The sequence below is a fragment of the Ambystoma mexicanum genome, chromosome 3p, assembly GCF_040938575.1.
Source record: "Ambystoma mexicanum isolate Mex_15411 chromosome 3p, UKY_AmexF1_1, whole genome shotgun sequence".
Lineage (NCBI taxonomy): Eukaryota > Metazoa > Chordata > Amphibia > Caudata > Ambystomatidae > Ambystoma > Ambystoma mexicanum.
The window spans coordinates 111,922,313-111,934,338 of NC_090925.1; the positions used below are offsets into that span (position 1 = coordinate 111,922,313).

At 47.2% G+C, this 12,026-nt stretch overlaps 1 protein-coding gene across 1 annotated transcript in view; it reads left to right on the plus strand.

The window, feature by feature from the left end:
- LOC138580136 (E3 ubiquitin-protein ligase TRIM11-like) overlaps positions 1-12,026 on the plus strand; it is a 188,886-nt gene that overhangs the window by 92,644 nt on the left and 84,216 nt on the right. The window contains exon 2 of the mRNA XM_069650447.1: positions 2,011-2,106. Within this exon, the coding sequence (XP_069506548.1) occupies positions 2,011-2,106 (96 nt within the window). The remainder of the gene's footprint in view (positions 1-2,010; positions 2,107-12,026) is intronic.

Sequence of the window (12,026 nt, forward strand, 5' to 3'; positions counted from 1 at the left end):
CCCTCTTGTTTTGAGAATTTTGGTCTTTCCTTGTAGGACAGAGATTTGTCCTTACATCCTGGAAATGGCATCTTGCGCAGTAGATATTTTTTGCTCTGCCTTGCCCATCCTAGAGATGTTGGGATGGACCTGTCATAGAATGTTTACGTCGATACCGACTGCGTCTATCTTGGATTCCAAGGCAATTCTCAAATCAGTAATTGCAGCCATCACATCCGAGAGTTGAATAGAGTTGGCGTGGGCATCTTGACCGTCCCCTCCATCCTTAGGTCTCTGTGGTGCTGGGGTAGTATATGTTTTAATCTTGCTCTGTTTATTAGGTTTATCCTTCGGCATTGTGTAAGATGGCAGAGCGTTTGGCCGGGCAGAGAAGTATGGACGCAAGTCTCCTCACAGCACGCTGTTAACAGTCAAGTTTAGCAAATCTGAACGGCCAATTATTAATCAGCTAGAGTTTAACAGCGGGGGCGCAATGCCACAGCCCAGTGACACCACTCCACTGAGTAGTCATGTATGGCATGGATTTTTGCCAGAAGGGTGTACCCTTAGCCTTCTGGCCTGATTTTGTGTGGGTTGGCCCTGTCTGGACGACCCCAGTAACCACTTGTAGGCCATCAAGGTAGCAGGAAGACAGAGCGACAAAAGGGTCGACGGACAGTGGCTATGTACGCCACCCACAACAGTCCAATAGCAGAGTATGCCTCTAGCACCCATTTCACATGAAGAGGAGCCAACACAGCAGCATGCTATCACCAGCCCCAGCATTCATCCGCACTCACAGCAACGGTACGCACTATGTCACTGTCTTCATCTAGTTGGAGGCTGCTGTGTGGCGACTTCAGCCGTGTAAGGCTCACCGTCCGCAGGAGAAGTAGAGGAGGAACTGTTGCCCGCGCCTCTGCAGCTGGGCTCCATACCCTGCAGTTAGGTGCACGTCTCTGGATGTCGGGCCACCAACATACCCGCTCAAACGAGGGACCTCAGGCCACACAGGGCTCTCCCATCACCGTGTGCGCGCGTGTGAATTGACGAGACCCAAGGAGCATCCAAATGTTTCGGGGGTCTCGTACATGGAATAACAGGTACAAGGCAGCTGACAAAACCTCTCATTATGTGTCCAGCTAGAACGAATTTTGTCATAGGTCGTCGCTGCATTCTGATGCATTGGGGTAAGTAGCTGTCTCGACCTCACGACTCATAGACATCCACAGACTCCCTTACCGCTCTGGGTGATGCTGCGGTGCTCGGCTCCAGTCTCGGGACCACCACGTGTCGCCACTCAGTTGCCACCAGGTCACCTTCCTTCTCTGAGTGATCGCTAATATCACAAATCCTTCTCCCTCGGAACCTGGATCCACAAAGTGGAAAGTCGGCCGGAGAGCAGGGTTTCTAGGTGAGTTTTTGCAGGGCTCAATGAAAGTGCTCTCGCACTGCAGCCATCTTTTTAACTGTGTGGGGGCTTACGAAAACTGTTTAGACTATCTGTATACATATATATATATGTTGGCAAATAAATATTTGGTTTTAAAATATGCTGACGCTACTGCTTATAGTAAATAGTTATTTCCTTTAAACATAAACTTTGGACCTCATTATGTGTTTAGTGGCATGATCAGTGTTAATATTGCCCAACGGAATTACCGTTACTGCAGGCGGTAAAAATGAATTACTACATGAAATTGGTTTGGGTTACTCCCCATTCTGAAGTCCTAATGGCTCAATTAGGTGGTGGCTGTATTAATGTATTAATATATGAATACCCCATTACCCCCATTACCCCCCATTACCCCCATTACCCCCTTTTAAATGCGATGTAATGCTTCCAATCACAAGCGGGTGATTTTGTTGCCTATTGATTTTTAGAACCTACTGTCAGGCAGATCAGAAAAACAGATGATTTTAAGAAATAACTGATTTACTGTTATGGCACAACTTGTAGTGTGTCCTAAAATATTTGCCCAAACAGTATTTGCCTTAAATAAATGTGAGGTACTCTTTCTTTTCTTGCAGTTGGAATTCAGCACGACACTGGTGAATCTGCGCAAAGAGATGGACAATATTTTGAGACTGACAGCTAACAAAACGCAAAGGTTAACAGAGTTTAAGGTAGGGAAATGTTTCCTTATGCTTCACACTTCATAGCTGTAGAAAACACAGCAGCAGCACTTCTCATGCCCAGATAACCTCTGCAGTCTAATATCAGATTGAATTATAAATAGGGGAAAGCCAGCAGATCTGAGGCTTGGGGGTGGGGATCCAAGTGGGGTGTACTTCTAATCTCAATCAATGTTAAATATGCTTTACACAAAAACATAATGGCAATGAATAACACTAGGGCGTCGTTACGATTGTGTAGGTAAAGGTGCTAATTCCTCCAACTAGAATTGCAGCTAACACCACTGGTAATTGTGGAACTTCCATCTTCTTATGAGTTCTGGTTAGTCTTCATTTTCTAGTCCCATAAACCTTTATTAGGAAAATAGAGGCACTCCCTATGGAGGTTATTGCAGTGGGTGTCATTCTTCCATGTTTTGGGATGTAGCACCTCCAAGCAGATGCAGGAGGTATTGCCTCTTGGTTGGTTTTCAACTCATGGGCCCTCATTATGAGTCCGGCGCAGAAGTGCTGGTGATTCCGTCATTTCGGTAGTACCGTTTCCAACAACTGCAATGACGGAATCACCGGCACAGAACAAGCCTGCAGGAGAGTGCAAGCCGCCTTGCCGGACTCGGTGTCACTGGCATGACGGAAACACTGACAAAAGCAATAAATGCTGGTGTTTCAGTAACAAAAAACGCCGGAAACACTGAGTCCGGCAGGCAAACAACACAAACACTATGAATTGGGCAACCGATGACGGTAGCACCGGCAATGGAGACACCGGGATGGGAAACAGCATCATCGCGAGAACTGGAAGCTGGCCGGTGGCCATTTTGAAAAACACAATCCATGTAAAATCGCCCACTTCCTGTAGCCATCCACTCATTGAAACACCGGCACTATGTCAGGATAAGCCAAGGCAAATGTCTGAAACACCGGCACCATGTCAGGGAAAGCAAAGGCACGTGTCCCAGCGGAAGCTGTGCTACTCAGAGCCAGAGCTAACTGTGTTAACAGAAACAATTGTGGCTAATGCAGATTAACTTTTTTCAACTGACCACAGGTGATCAAGGCAACGTATAACGTCAGCAATGCGGAAGGAGGTGGCCAAGAAGGTCACGGGCTGTGGGCCCTGTCCACCACACCCCTAAAGATTGCCATAAGAGGTGGGACAAACTCCGACCACAGGGTAAGGAACCTACTCTCTGTCCACAGGAGGGAATGCCTTACAACCAGAGGCGGGACGGCCTCCCCAACTAAACTCATGTCCTGGGAGGAGACATGCAACACAGTGCTGCACCTGGAAGGGATCGAGGGAGTAGAAGCGACAGCGACCGGTAATAGGACGCAAGCAGAGGGCGGGGAGTACAACGAGCCACATCAAAACACTAAACCTGAGTTGACTGTGAAATGCAACACACACATCACAGAGTCAGGTCCAACTGCATGACACTGAAACACAACCACTACATGAAATGGGCTATGCACATACAGCTGGCAGGGCCGTAGTATAAGAGAACACAAGCATTGTACCCAAAATGCATGTGCACACACATATGGGCTTATGAGTACTGGTCATGTGCACAAAGAGACAACATGAGAAGTAGCACATACTTGAAGCACAAACCTGAACAAGGTACCGTGGCTGCACTACGACCAATGTGCATCCATAGCGCACACACACGTGTACGCATGCATCAAAGCTGTGTATTGCCAGCCCGTTGGATGACACAGAGGTGATTAACTGCATGCCCATTTCATCCTCACAGGCAAATGCTCTGACAGCGACCATGGTAGACCCTCAACATCCCAGCCAGCCACGCAAAAGAAGCAATGCAGCCACCAGGCCCTGTGGACCAACCACCCGCCCCTGTAATGCTGCCAACTGTCACTGTGGCCCAGCCACCTTCCCCTGTAGTGCTGCCAACTGGCACTGTGGCCCAGCCACCTTCCCCTGTAGTGCTGCCAACTGTCACTGTGGCCCGGTCACCTGCCCCTGTAGTGCACACCTCTGGCTCACCAACACGGCCAGTGCCCGCCCAACACAAGCAACCTTCACATCCGGGAACATCGATGGGCAAAGCTGGGTAACAGCACAGACAGCTCCCAGGACCACACGTCATATCATAGGCCAACCTTGAGCCCCTCTGACCTACATAGCCCACCTCTACCACCAATGCCAAACATACGTGACATGGGTGCACGCATCCACAGAATAGAATAGAGGCATGATGAGATGGCCGACTTTGTGAGGCAGGAGCTACAGTTGTCCCGCATGATGAGGGAATGTGTGCAAGCCAGCAGCCAGCACTATGCCCATGCCCTGGGTAGCTCTTCCTCTGCCCTGGTTGTGCTAGCACAGAGATTCCAGGAGGGGAACAAGGGCGTTTCAGCCACACCCTGTAGGTGGCCCTCGACCGCGGGGATGTCCATGGATCAGACCCCCCTCCACCATCACCACACCAGCTAGCTCACACCAGGGCAGCCCAAGAGGCTGCTCCCAGCGGCTGTCAGGGTCATTTGCACAAGGCAAGGCCTGTGACAACAAAAAGCCTAGAAAGTGACTGTGACCGACAGCATCACTGACACTATCTGATTCGTGGGTGTTGTAAGGAAGGCATGGTATCAAAGTACACAAGTGACCACAGTTAAAGGGTGTTTATTGAATTTTTATCAAGGGTGTGATAAACGCCTATCTAATCCTAAATTTACAGATGGGAGCAAGCTACGACCATCAAATAATAATAATGCAGTCCTAGTGGAGTCTCGTCAAAATAAAAGGGCCTATGCTAAAAAAAAGTTTGCCATTCCTTACCGCTAAGTTCCAAAATAATGTGGGGTAATGTTCATCAAAAAGAAATAAGTGCTCACAAAATGATAAGGATGTTCAGGCCATTGGCCTCCCTTCCCCACGTTTTCAGCATGGGACAAGGCGGTTCACTTGAGCATAGCACACTCTTGGGCTTCTTCGGCACCAGGATACAGTTCCACTACCAACATCAGGGCCTTCTGTGCCCAAGTCCCTTCCATTATCAAAGTCTCTTGATTTTGAGGGCCTGTTGGATCAAACAAACGAAAACTTCCTTTTCAAAATATTCAAATAGGGTGATTCACTCTTTACCCTGGATCCCCCTGAGCCGGGCTCGGATCCCCTTTTGTACCACAATCTTCTCTCGGGTGACTCACGGTTCACCCGGGATCCCCCTCAGTTAGACTCGGACCCTTTTTCCCAATTAGTCTCCCTTAGCCGGGCTCGGACCAATTTCAGTTTGTATTTTCGGGTGACTCTTCATCCTGGATCCCCCTCAGCCAGGCTCAGAACCCCTTTCCCACAATTAGTCTTCCTCAGCCGGTCTCAGACCATTTAAGTTTGTATACCATTTCTTGGGTGACTCATGGTTCACCCCAGATCCCCCTCAGCTGGGCTCAGATCCCTTTTTTCACAATTAGTCTCCCTCAGCCGGGCTCGGACCAATTACAGTTTGCATAAGCTATCGAAGACTTTCAAATGTGAACAGGGTTTGCCTTGACCCGTTTCAAGTTCGATTTCACAGTTCACAATTTTTAAACTCTCTGTTGGATACCTTACAGAGACCTTCGAATGAGCAGCCCTGTGGCGCCGGACCACTCTGTATACGGTATCTGCCTTAGTTTACAAAAGTTCAGTAATTCCTTGTATATTCAATTATATTTGCGTTGCTTATCACATATGACTTGCTCTTTGTACTTTGCAGATTTCTCCATACATTGTTGTCGCTTGTAACCTTGGTTCTCACACAGACCTGTCTGCTATCAGTCTCCCCGACTCACCGGCTGTGCTGACTTTAATGGAGCGGCTTTGTTGTAGGAGCAATGGACAGTACTACAGCTGCAATTGCTCCTCCTTGCTTTGACTGTCGATGCGGGTGATTCCCGGGTAACTTCGACACACAATGCACCTTTCTTCAGCCTTATTTCCCATTCTTATGTTTCTTATCCTGAAGGGTTCATGAAAGTAGCGGTTTCCTCCCTCAGAAAAGGCCAAGGGCAATTCCCTCCTTGCCACCCTTTCTGATCTTGCCATCTTTCTCCTCTTATTGAACTGCCATATTGGAACTGCTGCATCCTCGTGTGTATTGCCTTGCTCAGAGTGTGCTTTCGTGCTCCGCCTTTCATCCTTGTGGGGAAGTGTGATGGAAGTCAGGTGTGTGTAATTATCAGTAACTGCCTGACTCTGCCTGACCCTTGTGTTGGGACATATAAGGTATACGTCTCGGGTGTAAGTCCGTTGTCACTCAAGTGATCTGTTCCTGAGAAAGTGTTTGTTTCGCAAAAGGGAGGGGGGATTTAATTCCTAGGTATCCTACCTGGTAGGATGGGGAAAAGGTGTTATTGGGAAGGGGATACCGTATCTCACCCTCCGGTGTCCCACTTCCACTACCCAAGGACCCCTCATCCAGGTGGGTTCTACGTTATTTCGTTGACCAATTTTACATCGTGGGACTTTTCATTGCCGACCCTTTCATCGCCAACATTTTTTTATTTTTTTATTTATGGGGGGGCTGTGCCCCCCCAAACCCCCTTACTTAAATAATCATACCCCAACCCCCACAAACACCCCCCCTAAAAAATGTTTTAAAAAAAAAAATGTTGGCGATGAAAGGGTCGGCGATGAAAAGTCCCATGATGTAAAAGTGGTCGACGAAATGCGTATATACCATCCAGGTGATACTCCCGCACTAGTCCACCCGCAGGAACTGGATCCAAAAGTGATGGCTGTGTTCTGGCCACCTGGATAACAAATTCCCAGGGACTAGCGGGTGAGACACCTTTAGGTTTCTCACAGTGTGTTTGGGGAGGGAGTGTTTGGGGAGGGTGAGTGGGGCACACAGTGTTCAATGCACATTGTTCAAAATAATACATACATCTTGTTAGGCACAAAAATCAATGCTGGGACATTTCTTATTGGTGTGGTCTGCTTTATTGGTGCTGCTTGTCACATGCAGTGAGGGGCATGGGTTGTGTGCAGTGGATGGGTGGTCAAAAGAAGTTGTCAATTATTTCCTAACAGGCTACATGCCCATCCCTAACATCCATGTGTATGTGTCGTTGCATGGTTGGAGCTGCATCCCCATCTCCATCATCTTCAGCGTCTGCTGGCGGCATGTCCATATCAGGGTGCAGAGACATGTTGCGTCTGACACATATATAGTGCAACATCGCACAGGCCAGGGCTATCTTCCCCACCTTCTCTGGCCTGTACATGGGCACCCCCCCTGACTGGTGCATGCATCGAAACCGTGCCTTCAATAGTCCGAAGATCTGCTCAATAGTTGTCCGGGTACGCACGTGTGCATGATTGTAGGCCACCTCCTGCTGAGTCTGGGGGTCCCTCAAAGGGGTCATCAACCGTAGCAGTAGAAGATAACCTGAATCACATACAAGGGATGGGACGCAAGGTGAGCCATTGCATGCACATGGCTGGACAGTGCTTTAATCAATGAATGTCTGTGTGCCTGACACATGCATCTGGGACTGTGAACTAGCTCCCTGCTGCACCCTGTGACAGCCACTGCTGGACATGCTGTGTGTGCAGGGTTTCGGTACCTGGGTTGGGTTGCTGGGGGTAGGACTGGACTGGCCACTGACTGGCCATACTGTGAGTCACCCATATGCCTGCGCACCAACAATGTCCGGGTTGGACGTTAACTTGCCACGACCACGGCTGCACACAGTGCATGGCACCCACAATGCAGGTTTCACTGTGATTGCGTTGCATGCACATCAAATGTAGGCTCACATGCACAGACTGCATGGAAGGCCAATCCCCATTTTGGTCCCACTGTGGCCATTTATGGAATGGCGTAGATGGCTTGCCCCTCTCCCTTCAGTTCCCACTGGGATCCCACCCCTGTGCTACGCACATTGCAGTGCTACCACAGCACACTATGTATGTGCAGTGCATGGAGTGCATTGGCGTTCACTTTCACATTGACATCTGATGTGTGTAGGTAATGATGCACGGCAGTGGTATTGAATATGATTTTGGATCACACGCAGTTGTGGTGTGCCCATGCATGCATATTGTCTCATTAGGGCATGTGTCACATGGGCCTAGGTGGGGCTGTGTAGAGGTACGTTGGGATTTGTGATATCGCTGTGTTGTATTCTAGTACCTGTAGCGCATTGCATGTGTTTGTCCATATGTGCTCAGAATGGGATGGCCTGTCCCAATGTTATGAGAAGTGGGTTTACTCCTGGTTATCTTGTTTGGTTTTCGGTATCAATAATACTTCTAACATGGTAGTTAGTGCGATACAGGTTCGCTTTTATTGATGATTTTTGAAAATTCCACTTGAATACAATGATTAGTGTGTAGAACACTGTTATGGCATTTTGTGCCTTGGTGCGGTCAGCCGACACGTGTTTCAACCCATAAGGGTCTTTCTCAAGGCTGAACAATATTCAAAGGTGCATAGTGATATGTGGTAAAAGGCATTTTGTGACCATCATGTTAATTTAACAACATTAAACGTGGTGGGTGATGTGTGGTGGTGGTAGGAGGTTTTAAAAAACATTGCATAATTGTATATTGCATTTACAAGTTGGATTATTAACACAGTAGACCGAGGAAAAAGGGGGGGAAAAAGGAAAGAGAGGTTAAGCAAGAGCGGTGGGGAGGAGGATAGACTGAAGGAGGATTGGAGAAATAGGTGGTCTTCTTACCAGGTATGTCATGCTATGATCCCCAGGTGGGGTTCTAATTGTGTTGTGGGTGGCTGTCCTTTTGGCAGTCTAGCTCCTTTTGGGCTCTAAAATTAAATAATAATAATGAATTGGTCCGTTATTACAATGGTAAATGATTTGGAATTTAAAGTCCGAAGGAGGTGGGCTGAGCCCTTCCTTCGGTATGGCGAGTTGCAGCGAGGGTTGGATCGGGGTGGTATAGCTTACCTTCGTCAGAGTATCGTCTGTGATGAGTCGCTCTCTGCGGCTTCAGTGTTGAATGAGTGCCGCCATGTTCGTTATACTTACGCATGCGCCTACCAACCAGGGCTGGACTGGCGGCGCATGCGTGAGCGTGTAGTGTCCCAGCGGGTGCTAATGCGCGTGCGCGAAGAGATAGTGTCCTTGGGATGCAATTGCGCATGCGCGAATGCGAGTTCGCGATACTGATGTGTGCACAATTTGATGTTTGTCTGGTCGGGCCATGGTCTAATGGGGTGAGGTGGTATGGGCCCAGGAGGGGCAATTCAAAGGGGATCAGAATGGGAGGGTGTGAGTGGTGGTTTGCTGAGTTCTAATATGAGTGATGACTCATTTCAAGTGTGAATGGAAATACTTTCCGAATGGTCAGTCGTGGCTTGTCAGAGATCTGGTTTGGGCCAAGGTGTAATGCCCATAGTGGAGGCAGATTTGGTGGTCAAGAAGGTTACAGAAAGACATTGAGGTCGTGATCTCTGTTGAGACAATTTTTAACACATCTGAAGTGGCAGATAAGTCGCGCTTCTTCTTGTCTGAGTTTCTGGATTCTGTCTCCTCCTCTCGGGCCCAGCTTGACAATTTTCAGTCCGATGAGCCTTATTTCACTTTTGTCGTTCATTTGATGGTACTTCTGCCAGTGATTGGCCAGCGGTAGTTTAGGATCTTGCGAATGTATGCTGTTCATATGTTCCCTTATCCTGATGCGGGCTTCTCGGATGGTACTGCCAATATATATCTTGTCACATACGCAAATCAAAGCATAGATCACAAACTTGCTTCTACAGTTAATGTGCTCGGTGATTTTGAATATTGGGCAACCTACGAATTTGGCACATTTGGTTTGTGTCGCATATTTACACATTGAGCAAGTTCCGCATTTGGTGAAGCCTATTGGTGTTTGCTTACTGAGCCAGTCTTGTGCCATGATGTGTTTCTCCGCGAGAAAGGAAGGACTAAGTAGGTTCCTTAGAGTTGGTGCTCTTTTGAATGACATGCTTGGATACGCCTCAAGTTGCGGTTCGATATGTTCATCCATACGGAGTAACTCCCAATGTTTGGTTAAGATTTTTTGCAGGGCATGACTGTCTTGGTTGTATCTTGTAACAAATCTTATCTTGGGGTTGCATTCCTGTCTTCTGGGTTTAGGTGATAGCAGTGTAGATCTTTGAATGTGTATTGCTTGTTCTCTTGCCGGTGTCAGGCTTTGGGCGGAGTAGCCTCGACATCTAAATCTGCGGTCGAGTAGGTCGCATTCTTCTGTGAAGGATTTGTCTGTGCTGCAGTTCCTTCTCGCCCGGATGTATTCACCTTTTGGGATATTTCGTATGACACTGTTCCTGTGGCAACTTTGTGCATGCAAGGTTGAGTTCACTTCCGTTGGTTTACGGAATGTTCTGGTTGTAATTTTGTTGTCTTCTATCATAATCTTGAGATCCAAAAAGTCTATTTGTTCAGAGCTGATGTGGCTAGTTAGTTCAATGCCATAGTTGTTTGTATTGAGGTAATCCATGTATTGGTTTAGTTCATTTTCAGTCCCTTTCCATATCAGGATGATATCATCTATGAAACGAGCCCAGTTGACAATGAGGCTGGTGTATTTGGTTTCCTTCATTGCATGCTCTTGTTCGTAGGTATGCATGAAGCAGTTGGCTAGTGCTGGAGCATAGCTGGCTCCCATAGCAATCCCCTTAGTTTGCTTGTAGTATTCACCGTTGAAGATAAATATGTTGTTGTTGAGTGAAAATTTCAGGAAGGATTTGGTCATTTCAACTTGATCGAGGTGTGACGCTGACTCGTATTTGAGGAGGTACCCCATACTCGATATTGCAAGTTCATGATCAATTGATGTGTACAGGGCCTTGACATCAAGGGTGGCCATTAAGTAGTTCGGTTCCCATTCGATTTTGGAAAGTATCTCCAAAGTGTGCATGGTATCTCTGAGATAGGTAGGGATCTTGATGATGAGTGGCTGTATTACATTGTTAATGTATCTTGCTAGTGCTTCCGTGATACCGCCAATACCACTCATAATCGGTCTTCCTTCTGGAATGGTGTCAAAGGTTTTATGGATTTTCGGTAAAAAGTATAGCGTTGGCATAATTGGATGATCCGTTCTGAGGTAGTCATATTCATCCTCTGTAATGAGTCCTATCTCTTGGTATTTGGTAAGGAGTTCTCGGTGTTCCCTGAGAATCCTGGCTTGGGGATTGTTGTCCAGTTTCTCGTAGTTGCCCGGTATTTGGAGGTGGTTCAGGGCCATTTTGATGTAGTCTGTTCTTTCCATAATAACTATGTTGCCACCTTTGTCGGCTTCCTTTATCACGATACTTGTTTCTTCTTGTAGATCTTTAAGTACGGTTTGTTCCTCATTTGTTAGGTTGTTTTTATCATTAGTACCTCTGGTACATCGATCTTCCAATTTGTGAAGGTCATTGATCACAGCTTGATGAAAGGTGTCTATATAGTTCTCTGCAAAAAGTTGTGGATTGAATTTAGATTTGCTTTTAAGCTCTGGGATTTTCATGGATACACTCTGAATCCCTAATTCTTGCATGCATTCTTGCTTGCTCTTGTTGTTCTCTGCAAGCGTGCTTAGGAGATGGATGTCTTCAAGGTCTCTGATGGTGAACAAGCTGGGTTTTGGTACTGTTTCTGGTGGTTTGTAAACCGTTGCTTTGGTTGCGAAGAATTTAGTGAGTTTGAGGCGTCTAGTAAATTTAAATAGATCTATTTGTATATCTACAAAGTTGTTCTTGCTTGATGGTGAGAAGGACAATCCCTTGTTGAGTACCCTTATTTCCAGATTCGTAAGTTCTCTGTGTGACAGGTTCATGATCAGATTTTGTTGTGTTTCTGTCCCACAGTTTTCTGTGATTGTGACCTTGTTTGTCTTTGTTCGATTTCCTCTTCCAGGTCTCTTGCGTCCTCCGTCTGTTCTTCCCCCTCTTCTTCTTCTTGAGGGG